This window comes from Vigna radiata, unplaced genomic scaffold (assembly GCF_000741045.1).
Source record: "Vigna radiata var. radiata cultivar VC1973A unplaced genomic scaffold, Vradiata_ver6 scaffold_154, whole genome shotgun sequence".
In the NCBI taxonomy this organism is placed as follows: Eukaryota; Viridiplantae; Streptophyta; class Magnoliopsida; order Fabales; family Fabaceae; genus Vigna; species Vigna radiata.
The window spans coordinates 633,895-653,571 of NW_014542916.1; the positions used below are offsets into that span (position 1 = coordinate 633,895).

The following is a 19,677-nucleotide window of genomic DNA, read 5'->3' on the forward strand; positions in this document are numbered from 1 at the left end:
ATATATATATATATATATATATATATATATATATATATATATATATATATATATAAAGTGTGTTAGCAAAATCATGATGTTAAAAGCATGCTTGAATAACATATTGACATACATTATTACTTATTTATGCTAGAAATAACCAATGATGTTCAGTTTTGTTTTTAGAATATTAATAAATAATTCAAATAAAAAAGTATATATCTTTATATACTAAGATTCGGTATGCAATTACTTTTTCTTTATAAGTTAAAACAAAAAAATCTTATCAAACAATTTATAAAAAAATATATTTTGAGGATTGAAATGACAGAAAAAGATGATAAAATACAAAAAAGAAAAAGATAAAGTTTGATATAACAAGTTAAAACAGCTTAAAGGTGTTTTGAAAGCTATTATATAAAACTATTTCCAAAAACAAATTTTAAAGATGAAAATAAGAATATAAATGTTTATATTTATACACTAAAATGGAGTAAAAAAAAGAAAAGAAAAAAAATACAAATAGAGTAATAAAAGTGAAAACCACTCAAAGATAATATTTTGAATTCATTTAATTTTAAAAACAATGTTGTTTCCAAAGTTTTTATTTTTTAATTTCAGAAATTTTGGAAATAATTTTTGAAACATAAAAATAAACAGGACCCAGTTTTCCACTAATGTCATGTCAGATATAACAATGTAAAGCAACACATATGAGACTAAGAAAAAGAAATAAAAAATAGTAGCACACATCATGAAGGAAACAAGAATAAACGATTTTGCTTCATCTATGCATACTTTCTCAGCATATACATAATAAACCTATCACCACATAAGGGACTACTATACTTAGACTATAAACTCCAAAATATACCATAGGCCTTCCATACAAATGTATTCAAATATAAAATTCTGTCTTGTCATATAAGCTACTTTATCTTACATGTTTTACTAACATAACAAAATTTATATCTTTAGCCACCTTCACAAAACTAACCTCCTAGAAGTTTCATTAAAGTCATTGCAGTCTCAGTCTAAGGTCTTTGACACTTAGCCTTTGTTTTGTATTCTTTTTACCATGCAGCAGGTGTAGGAAGAACCTCCTTAGGCACATAAATCAAATTCCCCTTTCTTCCTCCTCCACCTCTGTAGTTTCTTCTTCCCCTATTCACATTATTCTCATTATTGTTACCATTATATGCATGAGGGGTTTTAGACCAAGCATTGTTTTCTCTCCTTCTGTAATGGCCATCACATGTTCCCCAATTACCATATCCACCACCGTTTCTTCCTCTTCCCATTTTGTTCATGTCACCACCACCACCACCACACTGTTCCCTATGATTCCAGCCCCAAGAATCATTCTTCCAACCTTGCAATTCGACTTCTTTTGCAGGGTCGGCATGATCCTGTTGTTGTCCAAATTCTACTTCATTGTGTTCATGCAGGTTTGTCCCCCCGCATGTGATAGCAGTAGTTGGAGCAGAAGGCTTTGGCTGTTCCTCTTCATCATCCCCCCATCCAGTACATGGAAGCTTCTGATCATTTAAGTATAGAGCACCACCAATAATCACAACATCTTGATCATTTCTTACCACTCCCTTACAAGGGACTCTTAATGCTTCTCTTTCCAAATCCAGAATAAGTTCAGGGTCAACAATTGCATTCCAATCTACATTATCGATGTAAATGTCTGGATCAGGCAACGATATGCTGCAGGGAAAGCCGTTGATGTCAGCCCAATACTTCCTTTTTGCATTTTCAAATGCCTCCTTGCCAGCAGAGTCATCCCAGTTCACCACATTATCAAACAGATGCATATATTGCTTGGTTTCTACAATCTTTCGCCATGGAACTGAGCCAATTGAAGAACAAAATTTCTTTTCCCAGGCAGGCATGTTTGAATGGTAATTGTCTGAACCAAGAAAATTAAGCAGATCAGTTGTCAATAAAAGGAAACTCCTACCATCATGGCCAAATCACATAACAGAAGGTGTTGCAGTCTAAACAAAATAAAAACACAAGGAAAGACACTAAATAATATGTCAAATCTCATGCAAAAGAACTGTCTTACCCTTCATGCAGTTCAGATCTGATACTAATACATTCTCAATTTCTTTTTTTGCAATTACCATGCTAGTACTTTAACACATTTTAAAGGAAAGAAAAAGTTGTGACAAACCATTATACTCTCGTCATGAAATATTCAATTAATAACTAGTAACATTTGCCAAAATCAACAGTTTCAATTCAAACTTGAGATAATAGAGATTTTAACTAACCAAGGATCAATAACTACATTACTCTTTCAATAATTGAATTGTGTAGGTATTGCTTCAAAGAGTCAAATATGTTTCCAAAAGATTCCATTAATATATACCTTTGACAGTTTCAATTTAGAACACAACATACCAAGTTATTAAAAAAAAAGGAGATTCAGTTATGTTTGCAGTAATTGGATTTCACTTAAATAATAACATGCATAATTGGATGGATGAGTCTAAAGATATTTTTTAGAAATTGCCAAAATCAAGACATTTTCAGTTTCAGAACATGACAGAAATCATGATTGCTACATTTGTAAAAGAGATATCATAGGAATAGTTTAGCCTAGGCTTCGACAATCTGCTAATGTGAAGTTTTATCATACAGCACACCAGTTTGGGCTCAAAGCACACACAAATAGTATAACATAGCAGAACTTGCCTGGATCCACTACAAAAGTATAGTTAGTAATGCATGTTAAACCAGTCCATTTAAATAATTCAATGACATTGGAACCGATCAATCTATTGGCCATGCAAAGCATCAATACCAACAAACTACGACACAACAACCTACCAACCAAAGATATGACAGCACTTTATAACCTTAGAGGTCATCCCTTTGATAATTGAAGCTCATAGTTACTTTCAATGACAAGTAAATGAAACCTAAACCCTCCATCATAACCCTTAACTTCGCCCTTTAGCACACAACACAAACCCGACATTGAATAATCAAGCTCTAAGCCTTCAAACACAAAAGAGGCAGGGTTTCACAGCGGCCGAATCAAATCACTCCTCACTCAACTAAGTAAATTGAATATAACTAATACATTTAACAAATGAAAGAACTCCAATACAAACCTGTATCTAACTAAAGCTAGTTCCTAGAAACACACGACTAGGACAAAATTAGAACTCCATCACACAGCAAAGAAAGGCAAATGAGCCATGATTACTCAAAACCGACCATTTTCAAAAAAAAGGGAACCCCACTTTTTCAAACCAAAACCCCAATTATAATCACTAGAAAGCAGCGTCATCATAAAACGTGCAACAATTCCACCGCAACCCAATTTTCAAAGCGGTCTGAAAACGAAAATAAAAAAAAAGGAAAAAAGAAAACACCAAAAGAGTAATCCATGCAACAAGAATTAAACGCGGGTTCAGAACCCAAACGAAGAAAAAGAAAAGTGTACTAACCCAAAGGAGGCTTTCTGCTGTTGGAATAGGATCGCCAGTGAGCCACTTGATGATGACTCTCACCTTGTTGTTTTCTCCAATTAGCCATTCCCAGACCCAAAAAGCAAAGGACCCAGAAGAGGAAATTGGAAAGCTTCGGTCGCAAGCAGGGCAGAGGCACAATATAAGAGAAAATTTGCAAACTTTGGCAAAAGGGAGAGGCGGGCACGGATTTCACGAATTACCTCAGCAGAGAGAAAGAAAGAGAGAGAAAAGAGAGTTACCCGTATCTATATGTGTGTATGGAGACACCAACACATGAGACGAAGAAAGCAACCAAGAAAAGGATGATTGATTGATGGAAGAAGAAGAAGAAGATGAAATTAAGGATGTCTATAAAAGAAGCATTAGGATGAAAGCAGGAATGAAAGAATGAATGAATATGTGTAATTGTGAATGGACCCCAGACAGAGGAATAGCTCTGAGGTTTCTTGTCACGCCTTGGAAGCAATTCCTTTGAAGTGAGACCCTATCATAGTCGCTTCTCTATTTATAGCACATGGTTTTCTTTCTCCTTTGTTTTGTTTCAGTTTCATGAATCATCATCTTCTTTCTTCTTTTATTTATTTTTTTATTTATTTCTTTTATCACCTTCTATCTAATATCAATACAAAAATTAATTAATTATTAATGATCTCTCCACAACATCCTCTTCCTTCTCCCTTTCTCTCTCCCTCTCATCGCAGATCAAACTAACAAATCCCTACAAAATCTCAACAATATCTAATTTTACTATTTTTCATCTAATCTTTTTCATTTAAGATATAAGATTTGGTTTTATACATATTAAATGATATTACTTTTAAATGGAAACACTTCTTATTTTACTTTATGTAACAGTATTTGCATTTCATAATTTTTAGAATTAGATATTATTCCTATTTATATAACTATTAGGTTACCTACTTACTTTATTTATATAATTAATAGTTTTATTATACCTCCTTATTTTATGTATATAATCAATAGTGTCATGATTCTTTTTATTTGACCTTTTTTTTCTTTTTCTTTTTTCTTTTTATTCGTCTGTCATTAAATTAATACAGAGATGTCACCTACTTTAAGAAGAATTTATGCGGCAAAAACTTATATTTATATTTTATATTATTGAGACCAGTTAATTTCAATCCAAAATTCTTTTATTCAATCTTTATTTCGGTGCTTATTAATTTTGTTTTATTTTCTTTATATTTCAAGATGAGTTAGCATGAGAAAAAAAATTAAAAATTGATAACATTCATAACGAAAACTTGTAGTTATTATAAAAAATGTAATTGTGAATCTTGAAGCAATTAAATTTAAAAAAAACACTAAAGTATTTTAATATTAAAGAGTTAAAATTATATAAAAGTTTTTTTATAACTAAAGTTTATTTTATAAAACCATAATCTCTTTTACAACTAAACCAAATTTTTTAAACTTTATCTAATATTTCTCTAGTTTATATAATTCGTTTTTCATTTTTTTACGATAAAAAATTATAGTTATTATCTTTGTAGTGGAATCTACGAATATACTATATTATATTAAAGAGTCAAATAAAATAGTAATTTTTTTTCTCTTTTTAGGGTTTGAGCCTGAGTTACACGTGGTTTTAGAACCATATATAAGATTCAAGGTTCTGATTTTCTATTGTTTTTTATTATTATGGTAGACTTAGAATTCTAATTAGGACTTTTGTTGTTTGTTTTGGAAATTGTGTGCATTTTGGTTTTATAGGGAACTTTGTTTGAGAGAAACATCTTTGGTTAAGGTGAAGGGAGCTACATTATAGTTTAATTTTGTTTTGTTATTATTTAGGGTGAAATTTTTCTTGAAGTCATGAAATTGGGTATGTTTTGCATGTGTTTGGAGTTATCTTACTAATATGCTCTGATGAAGAGTTGAAATTTGATGTTAGGAATTGACCTGTAATTTATTGGTTGCTTTTAGCATGATTTATTTTTGTTAATTGGTAATTTGGAGTAAATGATTCAATATACATGAATATGTATTTTAATTTAAATTGACTAGTGATATGAGTTTTGAATGAGGTATATCGTATGATCAAACTTATATTTGAGAATGAATTAAAAAGCATAAGGGTGTGTTTTGACAAATTTGGACTATAATGGATTATGCGATTTGGCTTTACATATGGTAATAGCAATAGGAAATGATTGATTTTTGGCTAAGATATTGATTGAATTTCAAATTATTGCTTAAAATTATGCCCGTATTGCTCAATTGGTTGATATGGTCTGTGTTGGCTTGAAATATGCAAGTTTTTGTTATTTATAGACCAATCTGACTTTCCTAATTGATTATGTTTGTTGGTAATCGATTAACAATTGCAGGATTTACTAGTTCAAAATTATTATTTTTTAAAGGGTTGTGATATGTCTTGTTCTTGAAGGTCTTGTTCTTAATTAACAACTAAGGGAAAAAGAATTATTAATCCAAAATAGAGAAAAATAACAAGATATCAACATAATCATATGTATCCCCCTTAAATATGTTCAATTATCACAAGATGTCAATCAAATTATTTCTCCTTTTTTTTTTATCATAATTGAAAATTTATGTAATCTTTATGCTCCCCCTAAATTAGTTAATTCAAAAAGAATTTAGCTCTATTTCAATCATTAAAATTTTACACCCCCTAAATGAAATATTCTCCTTAAAATCTAAAATAGATTCTTAAAACTTTTTTTTACTCTATAACTTAAGATAATCGATTATCACTCTTGATAATCGATTATTCTAGAGCCAAATTTGTATATTTGAGCTAAGATAAACATTTTAAGACTTTGGTAATCAATTATCACCTAGAATAATTGATCATTTGTATGTTATTTTTCAAAAAACGCTATCTTAATATTTTTAGGCACTTAAAATATATTTAAGATTTCTAAATCTTTTCAAAGCTCATAAAATTTTTACCAGATACCATATATATTTTCTTATTCTTTTTGAATTTTAATTTGCATAACAAAACCAATGAATTTTGGTCCCTAAACTTTTATTTGGGTCCTTTAGGTTAGAGGCATATTGCTTTATAATAGGAATCCAAACATATCTTCCACTTGGAACATCATAATGTTTTATTCTACATTTATTTGAAGTGTACCCTTTTTTTATACAATAAAAACATGTTATACAATTCATATTCCTAGAATGAGGCTTACCTTTTTCTACCTATATCTTACTAGAGACTATATTTTTCAAAATCCAATCTATATCTAATTGAGATGCAATAAAGCATAAAACTTATATCTATTTTAATTACATTAGTTTGATTTAGATTTTTTTTTGAATTTGATATAAATTAGATTAAATTTAAAATAAGTTGAGTTTCTCAATTAGATTAAATATGATGTATGATTAATCTAAATTAGTGTAAATCAACTTATCTTAACATAATCTCTACTTAAGGTAGGTCTAATGTTTCAGTTGAATGTGGATTGAATTTGTCTTGGTCTGATCTAAGTTGGTTTGTCTCAATCTCACCTATGACTCAACTCTAATCTCGATCTATCTTGATTCAACATATGTTCAACACAACTTGAATGAATGTGGGGGTTGATAGACTCAAAGGGTGACTCGTCTCAACTTTAATTTGAGTTTTCTCATGTCAAAATTGGTTCGAGTTGTCTCAACTTGACTAATTGGATCTAGACCAACTCGACTTGACCTACCACAAGTTGACTTAGCTTGATTAGGGTCCATGCTATCTTGACTTGACATGGTCATAAACACTCTTGTCTTGACCTAGGCCTAGGCAGTCTCCTTTCAGCATAGGCTCGAGCGACTCAACTTGACTTGGACCTAGAACTACTATAATCAACCTAGGCCTAAGTGTCTAGACTCGAATTGGGTTTAAGTTGTCTTAACTCAACATGAGCTTGTGGTAAATTGGCTTGACTAGGGTTAAGGCCAACTTGACTCGACCTAGGCTAAGACCAACTTGGCTCGACTTGAACCCATGACCCGACTAGATCTAAGCCCAAACTAACTCAGCTCGATATGGGTCCACGTTTACTTAGCTAAACTTATATCTAGGTTTACTTGACTCTGACTAGATTCGACTTGGTTTTGATTGAGTTAGGGCTAACTTGGTCTTGATTGGGCTAGACTTCAACATGTTCTTGATTATGTTAGGATCGACCTAATCTTGATTGGATTAGGATCAACCTGGATTTAGCCCAACTCAATTGAACGTGAATCGATCTAACTTAGATGATTGTGTGGACCTACTTCGAGTCAAGTGAATATGGACTCATCTTGATTCTACTTGAGCTAGATCCATAACTTACTCTACTAGGCTTTGGATAATTAGGTTGACTTGGCTTGAGTTATAGTCAAACTCGAATCGATCTTGCGTGAGTTAAATCTGATTCTACCTTATTTGAGTTTGACTCAATCATCTATTTCATAATATAAAATACTTAAATGCATCTTCGATTTTTAAAATCTATTTTTTTTTTCAATTTATATTCAATCCAATAAACAAATTAGATTTAAAATATTAAAATATGAATTTAAGTCTAAGATAATTAATATAAATTTTTACAATTGTGAATAATGAATGAGATTTGGTAATTTGAATTTTTAAGTCACTTTTGCTTTAATGACTTCATTAATTAGGGATGGTATACTATGTATTGTATAATCGTATTAGCATTCTAAATAAATTGTTTTTCCTTATGTTTGAGTAAAAAAGGTTGAATTATTGTAGAAAAGGTAAAATAAGTACATGAATGTGATTGATTGATTGTATGTTTATGGAAGGAGGAAGAAAGGTGGAGGAATGGTGAATGAGAGAGGTTAGTCATGCATATGCTTTGGATACAATAATCAAATGCATATTTCACCTTAGAGTTCTCATTCCTTTCTCAGATTCTTGCCAAACCCATGCAATGCAAATGGATTCATTCTGTTTCCTTTTTCAACTCAAGTACATCAACCTATCATGGTCCCACTTTATGTCAAAGTCCAACCTAGCTATTTAGATTCTAGTCAAATTAATTAGCAACCGTTAAATATAATTAAACTCTGTTTAAATTAACTTTAATCACATATTTTATATTATAATATATTTTACCTCACCAGAACCAAAACAACGGTAATACTCTCTCTCCCTGGTATCACTATTGTAATCTTAAGAGTATAGATTAACCCTTGAATTACTTAAAGTAAATTGATATCATATACTTATCATAAGCTATTTTTCAACTCTTTTTTCTGAAACAAATTATTCTTTAACAGTGCTTTGGTTACTGTTTTCATGAAAGATAATTTAATGAGGTATAATTTATTCTAATTTATTTCTTTTATAGAGTATAATTAATAAGATTTTTATGCACTTACGTTTTGTCCGTCATTAAATTATGTATTTTCTTTTAGCAAAAATATATTGTACTATCTTCCAATATATTATTACAAATAAAATATATTATTATATATTAATTTTGTATGATATATAACAATTAATTATCTAGCATATTTAAAACAAATAATACATGAGAAGGTTGTATATTAGTTGTTATTAAATGATATAGGTAAAAGAAAAAGAAAAGTTATTAAAGTCGGTGAAAATTGAACGCTAAATAAAAAAATAGAAAAAATAAGAAAAAAATAATGATAAAGTGGATTAGATCCACTCTCAAAAATAATAATTAAATATTATGTGAGTTAACCAACACTAAATAACTATTTATGAATTAAAAATTAAATGAGGGATGTATTTATTTCATATTTCATACATTTTGCTTACCCGCTTTCCATGCCAAACATTTCTTTATATTCTTTTTCACTTTCCCGCTCGATTTTATGGAAAAGCTGGATGCCTGGATTTGACATTACAATTAAAAGTCTATGAAAAACACAATTTCTTTGTATTTTAAATTATTTCTATTAAAAGTCTATGAATTAAAAAGACAATTTAAATTGTTTTAAATTATGTCAAACCCTCTCTAACTATAATATTTATTTAACAGGTTGTCTACATTTATTCAGAAAAGAAAACAACTAGTGAGGGTTGAGAGTGAGTTACATTCATGCTATTGCCAATTTTTCTTTTCCAAAAAAATAAAAATATATGGCTGAAGGTTTAACGTACACTATTTGTCAATTATTAATTAATATATAAATTGTTTTATCATTGTGTGATTGATGTTTCTTGAGTCGATTTTTCAGATATTTACAAAACACATTAGCCATCTAGTTAGAGGGTCATCTTGATTAGAGACTAGGTCACACACCTATACAAAGTTGATGCTAATGCATTCATTTTTCTTTATTTGTGGGATATAAAAAATGTTATAATTGTGACATTGTGACATGTAGGAATATCATCGTATCATAAATTATTATTTTGTAAAGATGTTATGCAATTTAACATATTTATCTCTTTCTTTACTATTACATATTATACAAATATTTAAATTCTAATTGATTTAGCATCATATATTCTTTTACAGGTAAAAATTTCTTTTATTTCTTTCTAGAACTCAGAGTTTTCATATCTGGAGACATAGTTTGACTCTTAAACCTTACATTAAAGACATTTAGGTAAAATATGTTAAGAACATAAATCATCATATTAAACAAACAATACAATAAATAGATGATGAAGTCTAACAAATTTTAACATTTTGAAATTGATCTACAAAATAAATACTAGAAAAATATCAGGTCACTAATTAATATTATGCTCGCTAATTTGTCATTTGGCATTCTTCTATCAGTTATGGTCAATGCACTCGTGCTCGTGATTTGTATCAAATGTCCATCCTTTAATAGTTCACATCTTTTAGTTATATACACGTTTTCATTATTGTATATTGTCACCACCATAGTAGCATAAGCTCATAGAAAATACTATCTATTGTTTGATTTTCCACCAAAGAAAAAGAAATAAGAGGAAACACAAAAAGCCTTCCATGATGTGAAAATATCAAACATTTCAATCCTTAAATCTAAAGATACTTGGAAAGAGTGTTTTCCTTCAATGATCTTTTGAAAGGGTTTTGGTTCCCTTTCCATGTTGATCTCATAAAAACATGACATATGGATGGGTCAGAAACAACAAACACAATTGAATGGGTGATGACAAAGCTTTTGTGCAACCTAAAGTGTCTAGAGAAAAGTGAAATGAGAGCTTGATCAAGTGGTTAGTCATGGAAGAGAAGTTAAAGAGAATGACATAAACAACCTTTTATACCTGCAAGTCATGTTTAAAGAAACACTTTGATTACACCCTTTTATTTCGTTGTTTATTCCTCTAAAGGCCATGAAGGACACACACTTCATGGGATACCACATTTCAAAAGATCCTCAGGTTTTGGTGAATGCTTAGGCTATCAGGAGAGACCTTATGTATGGGAACAACCCTTTGACTTCAAACCCTAACGCTTTGTCAATGGCAAGAAGATTGACTACATGTGAAATCCTTTTGGGTCAATTCCTTTTGTATATGGACGAAGAGTGTGTGTAGGTTTGCCCCTAATACACATAATTCTTCATATTGTGTTGGGATTGTTGCTTCACCGACTGGGAACTTCATAGTCATGTGGGAAAGGTTAGGTATCACCATTCAAAAGCTTCAACGTTTGCTTCTTGTGCCTAAAGTAATTTCATCTTCCTTCTCCTGGTTACATAGAGGCTCCATCATGATCCATTCAATTGTGTTGCTTATTGTTTTAGACCCAATCATGTGTCGTGTTTTAATTGAATTCATGTGGAAAAACATCAATATTGGGAATCCAAGTGTGAGTCTAAGTCCTACATTCATATAAAGGAGAATACCTATTAACCCATTGTCTTAAGGTTTTAGGTAGAGAGTGATGTTAATCCCTTATGTGGTTGGACTCAAGTCTCATTGGTGTTGTGTCTCCTTAGTGAACCCCTTCACTTGGTAAACCTAACAAGTGGTATCAAAGTCTGGGTTCGTCTTGGTGACCTGCTCAGCGAGTACAATGATCCATGTACCGAAAGTCTTCTTGGTTAATATGAATGACGGTATGAAGGAGTACTCGTGGTTGGAAATGCTAACTCTTTATTTTAAAGGACACCGAAGAAACGTCCATGAAAAGAAAGACAAAAGGATCCAATGACCACGTCATCAAATGTGCATGTTATTTTTGCAAATAGTCAAGAACAAAATTCATATCAAATAGTGGTTTGATCATCTATCTATGTGGAAGAGCAAGATTTGTCCTTGAAGTAATAGAAATAAAAATTTCACATTTATGAGAGATAATATCAATTTGTATATAGAGTTTTTTAGGGTTAAATATGTTTTTATCTCTTAACTTTCATTGAAAATTAAAATTAATTTGTCTTTGAAACTTTGGTCTAATTTAGTTCCTCAACTTTAGAAATGTGTGTATTTAATTCTTTAAACCAAATTTTGTTAAGTTTATTTGATATTTCAAATGCATTTCATGACACATATTTTTTCAATGTTAGTTGAAAAATGCGTTTAAAATCTCAAATAAACTTAACAAAATATGGTTAAAAAAACTAAATTCACATACTTCTAAAGATGAGGAACTAAATTAATCTAAAATTTCTAAAAGAGATTAATTATAATTTTCACTTAAAATTAAAGGACCAAAAACATACTTAACCTATTTTTTATGATAGTATAAAAATAAGTTTTACTTAAACCTACCTTTAACAGGGTTGGTTATAATTAGTGTTATTGTTTAATTAAGTTTTAAATTTTATAAAAAAAAAGTTTACATTGAATTAAATTATATATTTTAAAGATAAAATTGAAGTTTAATTAAAGAACAAAACACAGATATCTAAATCTTTGGACACGAAAATAGACTTTCATGTGCAATGTCTGTTTGTGGTAAAACGTTTTCAATCATTAAGAGTGAATTAAAGAGTGTAGAGATAAAGTCTTAAAATGCATTCAATTCAATGCAATACAATGGATTGGCTTTATCTACTCTCATACACTGTACACATTAATTTCTTAGACATTTAATGAACATAACTACTTATAACTTTGTAATATTTGAATAGATTTTGATCAATAATATTAGTCATGTTAACTATGAGCAGGGTTTTTCAGTACTCAAAATATAGTTAATGATGTTACCTATATTTTGTACTACTATATCCATTCTAGTAAGGTTAAATGAATTGTAATATTATGTTTTATCCACATTTATTAGATTTACAAGATTATTGATTCTTGATTTTAAAAAAGTCTTTTATTCTATTTTTCATTATCGTTTTACACTAAATAAAATTTAAATAAATATGAGAATTTTGCCAAGTTGAAGTTTATTTTAAGAGAAAAAATTACATCAAATTCATGACAAAAATATAAATTTTAATAGAAATGTAAGCTCGGTAAGATTTTAATAGAAATAAATTTTAAATAGGTAAAAATATAAAAACTTTATAAATTAATTATTTGTATTTATTATTCATTTCATTATAAATTTTATCTTTCTAAATTTTAATTTTGATTAAGAAATGTATTTTTTCTTCTTCTCTTAGAACTGAAAAGTTAAACAATTTACATTTTTTTTTTGTTTAAAAAGTAAATTAGGCTTCATTTTACATTTAATTTTGATGTGATTATTTTTTGGGAGTTACTCCCTGTACCTCCCCAATTCCAACCCCCACCCCTCCCAATTTTTTTGGATTTTTTTTTAAATACAAAATTAATCTTTATGTTTTTTTTATTTTTNCCAAACACTCTCTGCAACTCTCACTCTTCCATTTATACGTTAAAAATATATTTAAAAATAATACATCAAAACATATAAATTCCATTATTAAAATATCTGAAAATTAATATAAAAAGTAAACTAATAAAACAAATCTTAAAAATGGAATGGGGGGTGGGGGTTAGAATTGGGGAGGTACAGGGAGTAACCCCCTTATTTTTTTATATAAATAGGGCTTAAAGCCCAAATTGAAAATCCTCGGCACTGAAATCAGCCCATCTCATGGAATTCTGTCCAATACGGTCCAATAGACTACACCCAAACATTGATCCAGGTGTCTAGTGAAATTTAAATTAATTAAATTTAGAATGCGTAAATAAAATTTAATATTTTGATTCAAGAATTTTGAATGGATGAAGTTAAAACAAATTAATAAATTCAATATGTGACTGATTTTAAATAGAAAATGATATTTAAAAATTTTAATTTTGTAATTTTTTTTCTGTACTTTGTTGAGAAACCTACTTATAATGAATTTTGACTGGCTAAGCATACAGTACTTTAATTTAATTAAATATCTATTAATATAAGATAATTCATAATGAAATAAAATATATTTTTCCCAACCATATATGGCTCAAAATCCAAACAAAATGTTAATACATTAACCTCATCTCATACAACAATGAAAGACAAATAGTCTATTAGAATTGAAGGAAATATAATATATCTATAAATTATTTATTGCATACTATAAATATTAAAAAGAGAAGTTCCATTTAAAGAATAAATACATGCAAACTCCATTGCCAAGTCTTCCATAAAAACTCTACATTGTGCTTCTGCATAACAAAAGGATACCATTAAAAGTTATTTGAATTAAACTTAGGATTCAAATATGAGTGATTAGTTTTAGTTTGATTTCATTTTTCTGATTTTTATTACTTGTTAAATAATTTTTACAAAAATAAAATTGTTAAACATTTTTATATTAAATATTTTATAATAAAAAGTTGTGAATCTAGAGATCTACGATATGATTTTTTTTCTAGTTATTCATATAATCATAATTTTAACTTTATTGTATATTAATAAATAAATATAATTATGTTATAATTAAAAGTTATGATATAAATTTATGATTATATTTCATTAAGTATAAAAATATTATAAGTGAGCATATATAAACAAATTCTCAAAAAATGTTTATAAAATTTTGTAATTAATTATCTTGTTTTAATATTTCATATTTTTTTTCTGCACCTCATAAACCCTTGACACAAAATTAATATCATCATCAAATAAATATGTAAAATTAAATCTTTTATGAACAAGAAAAAAAAAAGTAAATTATTGTTTAGGATAACATAAATCAATTAATTAATGCTGAATGACACCAAGAAAACTTACTTATAATTCAAGTATGAAGTAAAAGAATAACAAAAATAAAAGAATTATGTTTGATTTATATATAGATTAAAATATGAATTTTGTTTTTTTCGAATAATGCAAGGACAGCCCACTCCATCCGTCGTTAACCTACACAAACTACAAAGACTATAAATTGTGTAGAAACGACTTAAACAAGTCAATGAAATAAAATACAAAATGCACTTCGCATTTTTTCTTACAAACTCACATCCCGATCTACTTGTGTGTAAAATTCAGAAAAAAAAAATTATAAACCCTAATAGTGGATTTAAATCTCCACGTAATGTTAAAAATGTGTTCGGCTAAATTTTAATATTTTATTTTTATTTTTACTACATATCATGTGATTTATTTCCCAAAAATTTATAGTTTCTTTTAGAGTTTATTTTAAAATATTTGAGGTATATATTGAATGGAAACTTAACTTATTTTGTTTAAAAAAATATGTTAAATTTATAAATCAATTAATATAGTTTGGAAATGATATGGAAAAATAATTATATTTGTGAGAACCTCAAATTATATCTCTTTTTCTTTCAGAAAGTCTCTTCTTTTCTTTAGTTATATTTTCTCCAAAAAATATCCTCTTTTCTATCATAAATTTTTTATTCAATTATAATCCTTTTTGAAGATTCACCACCACTAATTTACACGAAAAAAATTTATATATCTTTTTTAAAAAGTCATCTAACATTTTGTATACAAGGAAAGAAAAAATTTCTTTAACAATTCTTTTTTAATAATTTTTTAACAATGCATATGTGATAATTTGTGATTGGTCCGTTTTAAATATTTTTTTTAAAATAAATTTAAACATACGAATGAAATAGTGACATATATCCTTCTATAAAAGAAATTGTTAAAAAGTTATGTTAAAATACCTAGATCCATGACGGAAATGCAAATGCAATGTACTTATGTTTTGATTGGTCAAGGTTTATCATAACATGGAAAAACATTCATAAGATATCAATAGGAAAACTTTTATTGAAAAAGCTAGCTGTGCTAGTATATGGTAATAAGATTCTAACAATGAAGATAAAGCTCCATGCATAAACCTGCATCTTCTAGGACAATATTGTGGAATTCTTTTATTTGGAATCACAGTCCTTATTTCTTATAAACTTTGCTTTTATTAGCTAATTCAAATTAATAGGGTATTTGAGCTGTTTAGTAGTTGGATTGAAGAGTCCCCAAAATTTCTCAAAGTCTGGCTGCTTCTGATTTTCATCAAACATGGCAAACACATATGTTTCAATAGGTTTACCAGGCTTCTTTGGAGTTCCATTTTTGACATGCTGAACCAAGTTTGTGTTGTATTTTCTAGCATTGTCAAGTGAAGTTGCAGTCCCACCAGAAGAGGGCCATCCACTCTCAGACACAACTATGTTNACTGAGCCACCNCCTACTTTCTCCAATGCAGAATAANCAGCATCCACCATAGCATNAAAAAGGTTTTNATAACCAAGTGAACCGTCATTCACCACCACCGAAGGAGANGTGAAAAGTGCATAATCAAGACTNATGTCAGTAGGGTTGTNAATGTAACTGAAATAAGTGTAAATATTAACCAACAATGGGGAGTTATTGTTTACTAGAAATCTGATGACACCATCAAGATATGCAGCTCTATAATTAGACCTGAAGAACCCTTTTGATGGAGGGTATGATTCTTCCAAGGCACCAAACTCAATGGCAGTGGAAACTTTTATTTGGTTTCCGAGGCCTGCTGCAGAAATGGCATTTTGAATGTTTTGCATTGCAGACACCACAAACTNTGCAGATGAATCTTNAGGCTTCACTTCATTTCCCACTGCAATGTATCTGAATCTGACATTGGGAAAGTTTTTNATGTTGTCTTGCACCCATTTGTTTGCATTNTCTTGGCTANCTGCNAGATTTTGGAGGTTTTCCTTTGGAATGTCTAACAGTAGCTGAATAGTGGAACCACTCAAAGCTTGAAGAACTTGTTGATTTGGATCATAAATTCTCATTCTACGAATGTTGTTTTGATTGTAGAGTGCCACAACTTCAGTGGGGGATGGCAAGTTGTTACCAAGTCTTCCATAACATACTCCAGATTGTGCTTCTGAGTCAAACAAAATAGTACCATTAATGAATACATAAAGGTACTACAACTTGTGTTCTTAATACCCACGTGCATGATTTTCTTAGCATTGAAATACAACCAATAATTAGTTTTAAAATGTGTTTAGAGTTTTTAATCATATATATATTCAATGTTTTAACAGAACACATAATACAAGTTTTAAAAGGAAGTCATAACATCAAACACTGATGCCAAAGTGGAAAGAAAGTGTAAAAGAAATGATGATTATCGAAAGAGGGTGATACCTGTTATGAGTGAGTTAGTGATTAGAAGCAGAAAGAGAATGAGTATATTAGTGAGGGAAGAGTGAGATGGAGCCATGTATGATGAGAAGAATGTTATAAGGAAGAAGAAAGAGAAGAGGGAATTGCAATTTAAGCTTCAAAAGTAGTTGCTTTATATAGAGAAATAAGGTAGGTTGGTAATTTGGAGCATTTAATTTTTGTTCTGCAATTTCTATGGCGTCAATGTCAATGACGGGTCAAGCACTGCATCATCCACGAAGTGGTTCTAATAGCAACACAGACAGCTTTGAGTGGATGAGGGATATCAAATCTCAGTGGTGGTTATCCAGCAATTTGTTTATGCTCTTCTCACCTCACCTATAATATTCCCTCTCTTGTCACTGTTAAAAACATTTAAGAAGACTAATCATTAATCTCCATCTCAATAATTTTGATTCGGAAGAAGAAGGACAAATAATATAATGATGTAATGAAATTAACAAATAAATTAATAAATCCAACCATCTCCCGTACTTCCATTTGAGTTTCAGAAGTTTGTATACATTTTTAAATTATAAATTTATAAATAGATATTTTAAAATTTTCAATCCGTTAAACATAAATGATGGAATGTGTTCTGAGCATAGTATTGAACGTGGTTATGTAGATAGACAGAGTGAGTGATTCGAATGTTTTTGAAGTCTCTCACGTATATTTCAAGGATTGGAATATGAGGGAAAATCTTGCTCAAATTAATTAGAGAGTTTTAGAATTTATGAAAATAAAATAATAAGTATGAGAATGAGTTAGTATTCTCGGATAATATTTTTTGTATTGATAAGATTAATATGGATGAATAGTTGATTTATATTGTCTATATTGTGATATTAAATAATATTATTGAAATAATATTGACCTCAAATAGATAATAATAACAAAATGATACCTTAATGTAAATAGTAACTCTAATGTCAAATTAGTGACATTAGTTACGATTGCGTGAATATATGAATATTCTCCCGTTAAGTATTTTGGATTGTTCTAAGATGAAAAGACTTAATGGGTCTTGTTGGGTCCCACTTTTTAGTATATCTATTAGCTCGGGTGAGTACATAAGTCTCATAGTCTCAAGAGTTTGATTAGTATATGAGGGGTGATTATGACTAATCTCTTGATCGAGCTATGCCAAACTTGTAGAGTTTGCAGGTGGATTGACACTTGGTCGGACTGTTTGAGTGTCATTATCTAAGGATAGTTTTTGCTTTATGCTGCTGACTTGGCGGGCTGCTGACTTAGACAAACTTTATGTTGTATTGTCAACCTGGGTAGGTTTTATTAGGTATTATCGTTTTGTAGGCATGCTTTTGTGATACCTTAGGTACGCTCGAGTGTTAACTAGACGGTCTTAACTTGACGCTACTATCTAGGTAGGCTAAGGTGTCAACTATAGACTTTTGTTTGTGTTACTATCTAAGTAACCTGAGTACCACATTTGTGAGCTTTTATTTGTGTTACTTATGGAAGCGCTAGTTGACGATGATTTCAATGATAACTTCTCGACCCAAGAAGTTGTTGTGTCCTTTGCCTCAACTATCATTTCCTTGTTGAATGAAACAAACCAAAGCATCAGATTAGATCAACTCTTTGATGAGATCCCTTAATTGGCGACTTTCCTCTGTGATGTTTCCTATGCTCTGGTGGTAGGAACACCTTTTGGTGGGGTCCAACGGAAGACAATAAGGGCTCAAGGAGCTAGATGAGCTCTAAGTTTCATGATTTTGTTTAGAGAGACAAATTTTTATAAAGCAATGTAAACAATTTGTATTATTAATATATATATATATATATATATATATATATATATATATATATATATATTAAAAAATGAAAAAAAAATATTTTTCTAAATTTAATTTTATTAATGACAGATAATTATAAATCATAAAAAGATAAAATTACAAATGAAAAAAATTGTATAAAAAAATTAATACTTTAAATATTAGTGTCTAACATGTGTATAGACAAACTTGTCTATCTATCCTATTGTTAGTTTAATCAATATATAGACATACTAATGTTTATTGTTATACCTGTTTAATTAATGTATAGACATATTTGTCCAATTAATATGTGTGCATACTGATTTACATGTATTACAAAACTTGTTTAATTAGTAAATGGACAAAAATAAACTCGTATAATTTATTAGATATGAAATGATAAAGTTGAAATATATTTCTATTTTTATGGTAAAATTAATTTAAAAACAAATCAAACGAATGAAAGAATAAAATAATTTATTAGAGAAACAATTTTTTATATAACAGCGTAAACAATTTGTATTAATATATATAGGGGTTTGTTAACACGCGTACGCCTATTTTTCAGTTGGTACGTTTTAACAATGTGTACCGGATTATAGTAAACAAAAATACCCTCATTCTAAGTTTTAAGGTCAAAGATATTTAAATAATTTTCATTCTCAAAACTAAAAAAAAAAACGAAACCCCCAAACCCTTACTCAACTCCCTCATTCCTCTCACTTTATCTTTCATCTCTGTCACTCCAAAATATTTTCTCTGTCATCCCAATTGTTGCCCCAATTGAAAAAAAAAATCAGAAACCCTTTCCTAACCCTAATCCACCTTCCTCACTGATCCAATTTGTTTCTCTCTCGTCTCCATACTCTCCCTCAGCCACACACAACAACCCGTGACATCGTAATTTGTTGCTCTTGTTCTGTTCGTTCATTT

General features: G+C 29.3%; 2 protein-coding genes across 2 annotated transcripts; both read right to left on the bottom strand.

Moving 5' to 3' along the window:
- Positions 1-739: 739 nt before the first annotated feature.
- On the bottom strand, positions 740-3,974 carry LOC106752545. The gene is made up of 3 exons (XM_014634246.2): positions 3,710-3,974; positions 3,447-3,579; positions 740-1,894 (listed from the first exon to the last, which is right to left on the bottom strand). The coding sequence occupies exons 2-3, from the start codon at positions 3,532-3,534 to the stop codon at positions 1,053-1,055; spliced, it is 930 nt and encodes a 309-aa protein (XP_014489732.1). The 5' UTR covers positions 3,535-3,579; positions 3,710-3,974; the 3' UTR covers positions 740-1,052.
- Positions 3,975-15,554: 11,580 nt separating this feature from the next.
- LOC106752540 (glucan endo-1,3-beta-glucosidase-like) lies at positions 15,555-17,078 on the bottom strand. The gene is made up of 2 exons (XM_014634241.2): positions 16,946-17,078; positions 15,555-16,679 (listed from the first exon to the last, which is right to left on the bottom strand). The coding sequence occupies exons 1-2, from the start codon at positions 17,019-17,021 to the stop codon at positions 15,730-15,732; spliced, it is 1,026 nt and encodes a 341-aa protein (XP_014489727.1). The 5' UTR covers positions 17,022-17,078; the 3' UTR covers positions 15,555-15,729.
- Positions 17,079-19,677: the final 2,599 nt, after the last annotated feature.